This window comes from Aphelocoma coerulescens, chromosome 9 (assembly GCF_041296385.1).
Source record: "Aphelocoma coerulescens isolate FSJ_1873_10779 chromosome 9, UR_Acoe_1.0, whole genome shotgun sequence".
Taxonomy (NCBI): Eukaryota; Metazoa; Chordata; class Aves; order Passeriformes; family Corvidae; genus Aphelocoma; species Aphelocoma coerulescens.
In genome coordinates this window covers 7,033,709-7,047,643 of record NC_091023.1, presented here as the reverse complement: position 1 = coordinate 7,047,643, position 13,935 = coordinate 7,033,709, and the positions used below count along the sequence as shown (strand labels likewise).

Here is a 13,935-nt window from a genome sequence, read left to right as displayed (position 1 = left end):
CACAGGGGACTTCATTTTGGAGCACCAAAGCACAGCCATGAAGGGCCAAGCCCCACAGACACTGACAGAGGAACCCACAGCAGGAATGTCAGCTGTGCTCTTTCCTATTTGGTGTGGAAATGCAAGCTAAACACCACAAACACTCACCTCCTTACAAAGTAAATGCATTTTTGCAAGCCTATATTTCTCATTTATTCAGTCTTTTCTCCGAAGCAGCTTATTAGTGCTCTGTTCTCCAGTGCATGAAATCTGGCTTTTCCCCGCTTCGTATTTCCTTTAGTTATGGGCTTTTTGGAACAATTGTATGGATTTCTTATTAGCAGTGCCAATGTTTCATTTAAAACATCACTAAAGACAATTCTATTCTAAATGTGTCAAAAATCAAGCTGTACATTTCCTGCTAATCCAGTAAGTGTATCTGACGAGTAAATGAACACTCACTCGACTTTCTGTATAGGGTACACTTCTGGCACCAGTTCAGTGCTAACAAGGATTTTACTGATTTGTACTGACATATATTCCATTATAGACTCTACAGAGGCATTCAGAATATTTGAATTTTTTTTGGTGGGATTTTTTCCATCCTCACTTACAAATACATGAACAGAATTACATTTTTTAGACAGTTCAGGTTGGTAGGCAGTAGATAAAGCTACCGAATTATACATTTGTAGAAACTACCTACCAATAAATTTCATCCTACAAACATCTGGTACAATTTCCTACTAATTTTTACATCAGTTGCTTTACCTGTGCACAGTTTCTCTCCTTTTTCACTATTAAGTACGGTGCACTGCACAGCTTAGGGAGAGCATTGAATTGCATAGATCAAGAATTCATTGACTTATTACTGCTAAAAGGAATGACATGACTTGGTCATTCTTTATTGTGTTCTGTACTTTTGTATCTGATGGTCAAACCTATTTTAACCCTTTCTTTGACAAGACTGGGGCAGTCACATTTTACAATTGCTACATTATATTTTCTGAGATTCCTTGCTGCTTCTAAGCCCATCCTGACACAGCTTCTTTTACAGGAGGAATTTTAAAAATCCTTTTTCAAAATTACTATAAGAAATTCTAGTTATGCTATTCAAAATTATTTATATAGTTTACTAAAGAAATGTGTCAGAGGAAAATGTGAAAAATAGGAGTTTTTTACTGGTACTGATGGCACCAGAATGTCACCTTCCTACAGAGAAGCCTGATACCAGACAGCTACAGAACTTCTGCAGGGCATGGAGAGCCCTAGAGGGTTGGCCTGAGACATAAATTTGGGGTTCTATTCTTTCAAAAGTTTTCTCTTTTACGTTTGCCAAATCACACAAACTCAAGCCTTATAAATTTATCTAGATGCTATAGACTAATCTACCTTAATAGAATCCATATCCTTTTCTTCCCCCTTTACTTTCTTAAGAAGCAAATCCTTATCCCAAACGAATGAAAAGCTAATACACATTGTAAGACCATCAGTTTCTCCGTAACAAGTGCCAGTGATTGATAGGAGAAAAAGTTACCCAAGGTTTTTTCAAGCCCCTCTTTTGAAGAATTCTTATTCTAACTTAAGGGCAAATTCATTTCTTGAATAAAGCAGTGCCAATGTCATTAACCTCATTGAATTGCAAGTCTTGGCAAAAAGAAAACCACCTTTCCTACTACTTCTTTGAATGTAATTATTCATGATTAAAGAAAGCCAAATTAGTAGGAAATGTGAACTCAGTTCCATAAAGCAATTTCAGAGATATGAGCACCTGCACCTTCACTGCAGAGAACTGTAAAAGAGAACCCTTTACTGCCTGCTCACAATTCAGAGTTGCTGTGCACAGGCTCAGGAAGAAGAAATGAAATGTTAATTATGTTTCTTTTAACCAAACCCTCCTCTAATATACCTGTTTCTGGGAATACCATATCCATAGATGGTTGGAGTGTTCTTGGGTTAAGAAGCTTTATTTCAGATGCGAAAAGATTTAAGTCAGGCATTACTTAATTAATTCTTTTTTTATTTTTTCTGAGTATTTTTTGGAATTTAAGACTTCTCTTAAGGAAAGTTCATTAGCTATGTAAGAACATCAGGCATACTTTTCCTTCTACAATCCTGTTCACCTCATTGTGCTATTTCCTGCAAATTGCAAAGAAATTGAGTCATTCTAAAAATGGCACTACCGAACTCACTCCCTGCATTTCAATGTCAACATACATTAAAGTTTCCAGGGTTATTTTTCCTCCTCTTTTCTACTGGTTTACTGTCTGATTTCCCTTCCTTTCTGATAGAGGCCAGCCCTTTCTGCAGTTGTTTAGTTGTATCTTGTATACATAAACAACAATTAGAGGTTAAAGACACAAATGTTTTAACCTTTCTGCATATGCAAGTAATCCTTTCTCCAAAGAGACTCTGCTCTTTTCATATATCTTAAACTAGTTCTTTATTCAGTGCCATGCTTTACCTTGAAGGTTCATAACTTTTATCTTGCAAGGAAATCTCTCATTGTTTCCACTGGGGTTTACAGTATTAAATTCCAAACAACTGTTAGTCCTGCAGCTGGCAGTGAAGTTGGTCACTTATGCAACTCCAAGGGCTCAGTGCTGGGGTCACACTCTGCTACCAACAAACACCACTACTGGGGAGGAATGCAGAGAAACTGAAAACAGGAAGGAATCAAATACCAGCTTCCAGCAGTACAGAGGGGTGTGGATTTACTGGAGCCTTAAAAAAAAAAAAAAAATCTATTCGTGATGAGTCTTAACACATCTGCAGAAAAGTCTGGGTAGGACAAGAGAAAGAAGAAGGGCTAGTTTTGTACATTCTGATCTTCACTTTTTCTATAAAATTAGCAGCACAAAGAAATGACACCACAGTGAAGTTGCATCACTCGACATAATGCAGTCCCTTGACTCTGCAGGCACCAGGATCCAGAGAGACAGACATGGCCCTCGTGTACCAGGGTTAGTCATGGACAACCAGCAATGTGGCTGAAGCTCTGCTGAGGTAAAGATACCGAAGCCTGGAAAAGCTCAGGGGATGATGCGACAAATGGAATCACTGCTTTGGATTTTTGTTTATTTGAATTACAGATGCCTAAGGGGGAGAAAGAAGCAAGCCAAAAAGTCTGCTCTGCACTTCATGAATGTTTTCAGCAGAATTACTGTTTCATTTTCCCTTTTCTTCTTGTCCAATCCAAGAGGTATTTAGGAAAAACCTTTTTAAATGGGCTGAATTTCTTTCTCCTGCTGCTGAAACAGCTACTAGCCTAACACAAGCTTAGCTTTTAATTTCGACAAACAAGGTACGCAAATCATGATTTTCGCGTCTGTCTTGCTGCATTAAAAGCCTCACATATCATGATTGCACATTTTGAGAAGTTTTCTTACTATAAACATCTCCTAGATTAGCATAAGCAGTCATTAGAGGAAACAGTAAAAGTGCTCAGTAGAGCAGGAGGAAAGTGAACGTGAAAAGATCAACAGAGGTAATGTGGATTGGCAAAACCATAAAGCTCAGTGAAAAGAAGGGGGCAGACTGCAAGCACAACGAGAACTGAGCTAAAGAGGGGTACTGAGATATCTTTTCAGATTCTCTTGGGTCCCCTGGAGACAAAGTTTTGTTTGGGGACAGAACTCAACCACTTTCCCCAAGAACCAAACAGGCAATAGAAGAGCACACAGATTTCACATTAGGGGGCAGAGAAGTAACTGCTCACATCTTCCCTTCCCTTCTCAACTGAGGTACTGAGGCCACCACGAGGACACATTGTTCCCAAACATCTGAACTACCTCAGGACTTCCCCGAGGACTCAGTGAACTTGTGAGTGGAATTGTGTCTTTTCTTTCAGAGGACACGACAAAATATCCACAAGAAAGTTTTAGGGATAATATCTCCCTCCTGAATGGCTTTTGATGCAAGATACAACCATAGCCTGGAGTACAACTAGGCAGGTGTGGCCTTATTCTGAGGTTTATACCTGCAGCTACAAAAATATGAGCAAAAAAAAAAAATCTCAGGGGTTGAGCCCCTCCTTCGTACCCAGAGTGTTTCATATTCCAGACAGTTCCCCCTGTACTCTGATCACATCATTAATCATAAGGACCCCATAGCTAACAAAACATCCTTTTCTTCCAGAGGAACAAAACAATCCTGAAAGGTCAATAGAAGTAACAGCATGAATCATAATAGCAGGCAATTACATCTGCTGCAGTATCAACAAGGTACTCAGAAAACAGCATCAGAAGTTGCTTGATCAGTGACTGGAGCAGAAGGATAAAGGAGCTCATCAGTGACAGCTGAGATAATTGACAGCTCTGGCAAATGCCTTGGCTGCAGGTGCCTGAAGTTCATCACTATTGATGGCAGGTTCCCACCCGCAGGCCTCACTCCCAGAATCCCAGCAGAGCGACTGGGTAGCCACAGAGATTTCTGCTCAGAGATCTGCTGGGACATTGATGCCTGGGGGTTAGGATTTAATGGTGTGGTGCATGTTGAGGATTTGGACTGGTAATTTTAACTGCACCCCTTTTTTTAAGTTTTTGTTAAAATCTTTTCTTAACGTCTACTCTCTTTGAGTTAACTTCAAGAAGTTATCACAAGATATCAGACTACTGCAGATAACCATTTTTAATGGCTGAGTGTGACTGGAGCCATCAAGAGAAACATGAGACACCAGCTTTTACAGTCACAGCTGCTTCTCCCTGTGTTGTACTGCAGCAAAACTCCCACTTGCATCATCCACATACAGATGCATTTAGATGCCTTATGCAGAAATGGAGAAACGTTATCCCACCTCCTTTGCAAACTTTTCTTCTGCAGCCAGTAATTCAGCTAAAATTTTTTTTGCACATAAAATCTTTCTGGTCTTAAGCATCTCTCACAAAAGTGCCATCCCACAGTAAGGGCCAACATGTTGACAGGAATTCCCTAAAGAATTATGGATTGCAGAATCAAGGTCTAACTTTTGCATTCCAATTCCAACAGAAATTCCAATTTCTAGATGAAAAGGTATCTCTGAAAGCAACATACAGACATTTTTCACTTCTGAATTTCTGCCTCTCCATTCCTCTCCTTTCATGCAGATAAGGGACGTTGTCCTTGTCATCTAATTAGCCAACAAATTTTTGCAATATCTGACAGTTACATAATTTCTGCTTTTTCCTTTATGTTGGATATATCAATTTAGACATATAAAGTCTTCATCACTCATATTTCCTGTTTAATATACATGAAATACCAGTAATAACTGGGTATCATCTCACATACTGTCCAGGTCTTTTCTGAAAATAAATTAATGGCAAACTGTTGAATCTCACTAAAGGGAGATTTTGCAATTTTTATTAGAGCATGCAAATAACTGTAATCACTTATGCCACAAAAAAATATTAGTAAAAATTATTTTTGGAAGTCACAGAAAATACTTTTTTAATAAACCATGAAATTATACACAGGAATATCATAATCAACTGTATTCATAATTACATTTAATACAACTGAGAATGAAGCTTTCCTAAAACCCACCTGTTTGTTGATTCAAATGGTGCCTTTAACAAACTGCAATAAATCGGCAGCTTGCCTAATGCTAATCAAAAATATGCAATAGATGAATGGTCCAATGCAGCAACCATGAGACATAATTGCAGTAAAATAATAAACAGCCACAGCTTGAATGATGTTTATAGTTTGATGACAATGTCAACTGTCAACAGTCAAACAGTCAAATACTTTTTCTCCTGAATAAAATTTAGGGAAATGAATAATACTTAAAACCTCATCCAGGTGACATTCATGAAATATTTTCCTCATTGTTCAGCAATAATTTATTTTTTTTATTGTATTCAAGCAAGTCGCAGTGTTGCCAGGACATTTATGTGGTAACATTTACCTTCGTGTATGCTTGTCAAAAACATGATTTCTCCACAAAATAGAACATTGTAAATTGGATAGATTATTTCTTGAGGGCAAGGAAAATAATGTTGTTTACTGCTATTTTTTCTAGTTTTGTACATATAATAAGACTCTGAAATTAGCGCCTCGGGATGGTTAATGAAGCCAAGTAAGCCCATTCCTTGTACAGCAGAAGCAATAACTTGTTTTAATTCCATGTTAATATAATTTTTTCAAAATAGACCAATTCCTCTCCATTCTGGGGCAAATTATGTATTCTATGCACATACTGAGCATGCCTTGATAACCATAGATTCCATTACAAGTTTAATAATTGACTGTTCAATAGAGCATTGATGCATTTTTGTCTGGAACCAATTCACCTTTGTCTGTGTATCAAGAAGAAAGTACAGTGAATCACAGATACGGTCTTGAAATGTAAAGGCCATATGCTTTATTCATCTCAGGTTTTTTAAACTACATATTCATGACAGGCATTGCTTGGAAATTAATATCCTAACTTGGATATGCTAGTATATATACAATATGATTTATTAGAGCAATGATTCATTGAAAAGCACCTTGAACCTATCAAGGAAACAGCCCCTTCTGTAAAAGGTTTGACCTCGAAAACAAATCACTCACTGGTGTATCTGCAAAGATGCGTGTGACGTGTCACACTAACAAACAAAAACTGTGGTTACAGTATTTAAAATATCAAGTTTAAAAAATCCACCAAAACTGTTGCTGTTACTCAGACACACCAATGTCTATGTGGCACAACAGTAAGCACCAGAAGGTCCCCCTTGTTCATGCAGAGCCATCATCCCATCACTGCCAACTCAGGAAGAAAAGATCTTCTGAACAGGGGGCTTAGTCTCAAACGTAGGATGTTCCATCTCACAAAAAAATAAGCATCTCCATCACCTCTGTCCTCACCTAACAATTCTAACCAAGGTCAACCAGCATGGGTGGTTTCAAGCACAAACTCATTGATCTAGGTCTCACAACCGCATGGAATTCAGCCCAGAATGAAAAATAAGACTGAAGAAACAATCTCTAAAATTTTCAATAAATGGCACTTAAGGAGAAAGAGCAGTAATTTTTTCTCCATTGGGAAAAATTCTCTGTTAGCTGTACAGTAACCTAACTACTTTTCCATCTTTGGAAGCTGCATGTCTAAATTTGTTGTATATTATTTCATTCAAGCCAGCACCTTCAAGAGCAATAAATTCACATACAAATTATCTTTGTCACTTTGCCACAAGTGCACTATTGGCCCAATAGTGCCGCTGAATTTCCTCCAACTATAACCAATGCCTAATCCCTCACAAGTAAAGCAGCAATGCCCTGAAGTAAAGCATCTGTTACTTAGACTGATTTGTAAAATCACAAATGTAGATTTGTCATCAACCAAATCTGGTGAAGGGTTGCTTCTATCTAATAATCTTACCTGTTACACTACCTTGTAACATATAAAGGCTGACATAAATCTTGTCATGGTAAATAACTGATAATGTTCCATTTAACATCTTAAGAGATTTCAGATACAGACTCTGGTATTACTTCACCATTCTTGTTATTAGGAAGTGTTTATCTTCAGAGCACTACAAAGCAGAAAACCATTTCAAACACCTCTTTGCAATCTTACCTTAACTTTGGCCATCTTCACAGCCATTCCTCCAAAATACTTGGGTTTCATCTCTAAATATGTTCACTTCAAACCATAATAGACTTTTCCCCATACTTTGCAGTTGTTTTCTCTCAGAGGGTTTAAAAAATCCTTTAGGATACAAAGTACCCCAAACATTTTTATCCACCATAGCTATGTTTTGAGAGGCATTTATCAAGTTAGGTTGCAGTTTTGCTGCAGCTAAGATAGACCCCACTACAGTGATCACTCTCCAGAGAGCCCAGATAAATGCACTGTTCCGAAAGCCCCATTCTGAGGGGTGTACTATCACAGCAGTCACTCACTCACACAAACTCAGGCTATCCCCAACATTTATTCTACTTGAGGAGTAGCTGTAGACACCCCCTGTACTAACCCTTCATTGCGGCTATCAGACCCAAAAGAGAGAGTGTTCTGCTAAACAAGTGCTTTTTTCACCCACCTGGGGTTGATGAGCAACAGAATTTCTTCACATCTAGAGAATTTCAAGTCATGTCAGCTGCAAGCCATTAGCTCAGCTCTAGAGGTGGGGCCACTGCAAGTACCCCATTATCCATTAGGTCTGGAGGAAAAACAAAATAAAACACTGAAAAGAGCTGAACTAGGATTTTTAGGAATCTACATTCATTGTTTTCTAACACATTTGAGATGTCTAAGTTTCATTTCCCTGCAGACTGTGGGTTTGACTACACAGCTATCCAAGTGTTAAACAGCTTCATTGTTGATTGGATGCTTGTCTGTGATTTTATTTTATCTTTTGGGGGTGGGGCCCCCAACAGGCAAGGTCAATTTATTGATTTTCTGAAGAAAACAATAACTTACAAGATGTGAACTCAATTCACAGTCCAGTTGAAGTGTTGGGAATCTCCCCAGTGGTCCCTCCCCATCTTTAGTGTGGTTCTGCTGTATTTAGGAATATTTCCACTCTTTCATACCCTTCTTTGCTGAGAATACCTTTGATAAGTACCATTGATTCCCAGAGATTTATTTAATTCATGTTTATTTAACAAGATGTGCTCTTTACCTACTTGTATGGTGTTACAGCCCTGATATGCTGCACACTCACACCTCCACTTCTGGTTTTGTTGGGATTGTGATTACAGACACATGGGCAACAAAGACAGTGGACACTGAAGATCTTAATTGCATAGCCTCTTCTTCCTTGTTTTTTCTCTTCAGGACAACTAATAATCATTTATAACACAGACAGCTGGGTTTTTTTCTGTTCCCACATAACTGTTATGTTGTCACTGCATTCAGTAAAACACACCCAGAGAAAATGCTTTCAACTGACGAGTTCAGGAGATAATTCTAGTTCTGCATTAGCTGGAAAATTACTGACATTTCACAGCATGAGGGATGCTGTTTCCTAAGTGGATACTTCACCTTTTAAAGGGCTTATTTACAAGCTTGGCTGTATGCTGTACCATTACATACAGATTTTGTCTTTCATCAACAACAATGGCAAGCACCAACACGGCTCTACAGCTCTAGAGACACTTCAGCTGCTGATGGCCTCGAAGTAGTGAAAACAACCAGCAGTTTCTCATTCCTGAGTTACTTTGTGTTTTTCATAGCTGGCTCTCTTGGTTGCCTGGATGCTGTCTAAATAAGTCAAATGCCCCATTCAGGACTAAAACGAAAATGCACTCAAAAATACATGGGAAAGGAAGATTTTAATGAAAACATTAATATCTTTAATGAAAAATAGACCAAGCTCTACTTACCATTTCTGTCTCTGTTTTAAATATGCATATATTGTCAGCTGTTAGCACATCACAGCCAGCTACGCTATCTTGCAATAATAACTAACAAGGACAGTTACACAAGATTTCATGGCTTTCCTGAAGGAAGAAATCTTGACACAGTAGTTATGAAAAGGGGAAAAAAAAAAAAAAAAACAAAAAAAAACAAACAAACAAAAAAAAACCCTTAGGTCCGCTTTTCCCAGAGCTCCACATAAAATATTTTTTTCTGCAAGGGTTTATTTTACCAGTGATCTCTGCAGGAAGAGCAGAGCTCCCGATAAAGTCAGGCACTGCTGCTGGATTCTGAATTGCCTGTGTATGGACAAACCAATTAGTGACTAGCAATAAGTCATCAGGTGCAATTGAAAGGAATATGCAATCTGGCTTTCCTTTCTCAAGAGGCACTTATCCTCTCATCTATTGCTGCTATAACTTGAAACTCCTTTACAGTTGCCATCTGGCATGCAAGCGTGGAGCTGGGCCTCAATGAGGAACAATAAAGATGGATGAAAGCCTTGATGCTTTGCACTGCACAATACGGCTTTGTAAAAGATCCTTTATATTAAATGATACTGAAATCAAGATTTTAAGCATTATATTATGCCTCATTGTATCATGTCAAAGTTTATATAAAACAGATTAAATAATCTTCTAGCCAAGTCACTAAAAACTAGACTGGTGAGGGACGAGAGAAAGAAATCTTCTAGCTGACAAACATAAGAGAAACCATCATCAAAAAATGGGTAAAATGTGGTATTTACAGCACATTTAATTTTTATTCTCTAAAGTACAATATTGTATGTCCTAAAAAAGTGTACAAGTATGAACAAAAAAGTATTTTGGTTTTTTTTTAAATTAAAACCATGTTGTGCCTCAACAGTCCTTGAGGAAGATGGCAGTGTCAGGTACTCAGGGGAGGCAGGCATCTGCCTGGCACTGAGGGACTGCAGCTGACCTCATTCCATTGCCTGGTGAAATTGCCCCACTTGCAAAGAGCCAGAGTACCAGCACTGTGCGGGCACAGAGGGAATTCCCTTGAGGGAAGAGTGACCCTGCAATGCCTCCCCAAAGCACCAACCCCACACTTTTGTTTGTCCACAAAAGTCCCACTGTACTAACTGTAAGATCAGTTATAGGAAGGGAAAAATTCTCTCAATTTCCTCCTGACAATTCTAGGAGAGGAAAAGGAGGTTACATGGAGGAAAAAACCCCTGTAAGTATGGTTTGCTATCAGAAAATAGCAACAAACTTGATTATTTCAGCACGCCTGTGTGGCTGTGGCAGCAGAATCAAAGGCTGGAGTACCTCCATTTCTTAGAGTGGGGAAATGTTGTGCCTTTACAGTAATTCCTCTCAGAAAAGCAATCATGAAATCCACATATTATACCCAGCTTTTCTACGTTACACAATTCAGAGTTATGGACAAGCTATTCTAAAAATTACAGAGTTCCCAAAAAATGACAGCTCTGTTTCCCAACAAACCTTCAAGGTTTGAAATTAGTCTTTGTTCTGCATTGAAAGAACACAAACTCTTCTCCATATCTTTTCAGAAGGGAAATGTGTCAGATATTCAATTTTATCAAAACCCATTTGCTTTCCAGTCCTAGACTCATCTCCTTTCTCTCTGCCCTATCTGTGCAAGAGATCAGCAGCACTAAGCAGTCAGAATGTTATCAGAACAAGTATGCCACCATGATACACTTCAATATTGACTAGTGCCACACTTGGCAATTTATTTACAATCATCAGCACAGGACACACGGAGATCCAGCAAGTACCAGTGTTGGACAACATCACAGAGAGAAGTTCTAACTCTGCTGGGCTACCCATGTTCCACAGCGGGGAAGTTACAGCACCTTTGCTGTACAGAAGCATATTACAGTAGCAGTACATTTATGTCTTGGTCCTTTCTGAATTAGAACAGAGCCATACCAAGAAAACAGGAATGGTTTCCTTTTGATAATGGTATTACTCCCACTTTCAGCTCAGCAGAACTATTAAATCTCAAACTTCCAATGATATAGAGGCTTTAGGTATAGGGAAGCTGACATTTGACAAAAATGGTGCTGTGGTTCCCAGTACAATTATTAAAAATACCTGCAGGTAAAATTCTGTAGGTTACAGAAGAACACAGCACCACACTAACATTCACCAACAAAGATCCCAAATAATGCACAAACCAAAAGCAAGGTGCCAAATACTTTCATTAAATCCACTTGAAAAAAACAATGTCAAATTTCTTATATTAAAAAATTGATTTTTAAATGAACTTACAAAATTTCCCTTAAACTGGTTATATGCTGTTGTTGTTGCCTCCAGATACAGACCTGCAATTTTTTTTTTTAATTGTGATTAAAAAACCGAACAACTGTAAGATTTTATCAACCAGTAATACAACTTACTGTGCTAGAAACATAATATGGAATGTCACTGGAAACATTATGCAAACAAAACAAGCTATTTCAGCTTCACTAAAATTCAAAATACAAGTAAAGGCAAGGACAAAAACAATTGATACATATTGGCACAACTTTACAAACAGTGGAGCATTAAGGAGAGGGAGGAAAAAAAAAGAACCTAAAGCAATTTAAATGCACGTCTGAGTGACTCTCTACAAATAGAAAGAAATGAACCAAACATTTCATTCTGTTTACCTGTGACAAAAAAAAGACTGTTTTGATGCTCATGGAACCTAAAACAAGTGAAAAATTTTGTTTATCTCCCTTTCTCTACTTGTATTTTATCTTCTAGATAAGTCTTCCTTGCAGCCAAGTTAAAAAGTTTTATGATTGTTTTTGAGCCTTTTTAAGTTGGTCTGGGTTTTTTTCTTAGCTTTCAGACAAAGCTTTGTATTCTGCCCTGTCTCTACCTCAGCTCATTTATCTTCTATGGCTTCAGAGGAATCAGCACACCGGAGCCTGCTTTGCTTTGTTTCTGCACTGCAGTTCAGCCTTTTGATTCCTACTGCTTTCCTCAGTAATAATGCATTTGCTAATGTTTGCCTTTAATTCTAACAGCAATCAACCAACTGGATGATTTTCATTTGTAGAAAGTCAACACTTTCTTGCCCACCTGTATTTGTGATATTCGATGCAATGTTCAAACTAACTGTAACTGCAGCACTTAAGTAATTTAAAGATAAAAGCTTGTGTATTTACTTCACAGATGAAGCCGTGTGAATGATCACCAACACTTCAAGCTAAAGCTCTCCAACTCTTGTTATGGAGGGGAAAGGTTAATGAACACTTCTCTCATGTTTCTCTTCTCCATCTCATCCCAATAGAATTTTCTTCAGATCTGAACTACACATCAGAACAGAGTAGATGCCAAGAACTAAAAGATTATGCTGACATGCCAAGCCGCTGTTTTGGCAGATTTTACAATTATGAGGCCTAATTCTACAGCCTCAGTGTGCATAACTTACATAAGACCCTGGGAGTTTTGCATCTCAAGAACTGCATCAAATGCCAAATTTTCTTACAAAAACCGATTCAAAACATCTGGAACAACTTTGGCTTGGAATTCTGTACTCATAGTTTCACACCTTGGCATGCGTATTCTGATTTAAGTTTTACTTAATGCTAACATAAAAGTAACAGAGTTACATGTTGCTCCAAATTCCCACTGACACTAGGCCAGAAACCCATGAAAATAATACTGTGATAAAGAGTAGAACCTAGTCCAGTGATTACCATTATCTTTAGGTAAGTGTCAGAACAATATATGATTCTGTAGTGGTAACTTTGTCTTCATTTGGTTACTAGAAGACAGGTTTTAATTAGATCATCTTTCATAATCATTGTGGAACTTTCTGTGGTCGTTTGTTCTTCCCTTGCAGAGGAGCATCTCAGTGCTTCAGCTCTTGTACACTTTCTTGTCTGAAACTCACCTCTTTCCATATCATCCCTTTTACATCACTGCACTTCAGACATGCTTTGCAATTTCACCCACTTCAAGAGGGCTCAGTAGAGAACACAGCTTGGGATCACACCCACTGTCCTTATTTATTACCATCAGCAAATTATTCTCAGTTCTAAAGCATTTTATTTATTAAACAGTTTCTTAAAAACTGATGTGAAGTGGAAACCTTATGTTTAAAGACAGGAAGCCAGAAATGCTTATTACTACAACTGTGATTCAGTTTACAACAAAACTGGTGAAGCACAGAACTTCAGCCAGCACAGAAAAGTTCCCACTGAGATCAGTGAAGCCACATCAATTTGTGCCTACTCAGCAGTTCATCCCTAGCTTTCAAACCTGATGCATGAGATTTAACCTTTGGATTGGTTGTCTTTCTGTAAATGAAGGACAATGTTTCCTCTTATAGGGAATCTTATATATTGACAAAACACATAACAGTAATTCAAACGCTAGAAAGAGCACGTTTTCATCCTAGCTACTACTTTTCAGAAAAAAACTTTATATGTTTAGTAAGCCTGGTCAGCCAAAATAAGTGGTCCATTATGCACAAAATGTCAGTGTCATAAAGTTTTTTAAAATGGATTTTTGTCTCTCAAAGGTAGTTGGGGAATTATTGTTTCTACAAAGTTCTAGATCCTTTTATAAGAATGATTATTTATACAGACACATTAGTTCATTTCAAAAATTGCCAGTCTGGCTTTTCGTCATTATATAATCCCATAGCTT

At 37.9% G+C, this 13,935-nt stretch overlaps 1 protein-coding gene across 2 annotated transcripts in view; it reads right to left on the bottom strand.

Moving 5' to 3' along the window:
* Positions 1–7,940, bottom strand: part of CLSTN2 (calsyntenin 2) — a 405,855-nt gene extending 397,915 nt beyond the window's left edge. The window contains exon 1 of one of the 2 annotated variants that reach the window (XM_069024914.1): positions 7,917–7,940. In XM_069024914.1, the coding sequence (XP_068881015.1) occupies positions 7,917–7,923 (7 nt within the window). In that variant the 5' untranslated portion in view covers positions 7,924–7,940. Of the gene's footprint in view, positions 1–7,519; positions 7,847–7,916 lie in introns of those variants that run through there. The other variant, XM_069024917.1, reaches the window with a different exon arrangement.
* Between the last annotated feature and the right edge of the window lie 5,995 nt (positions 7,941–13,935).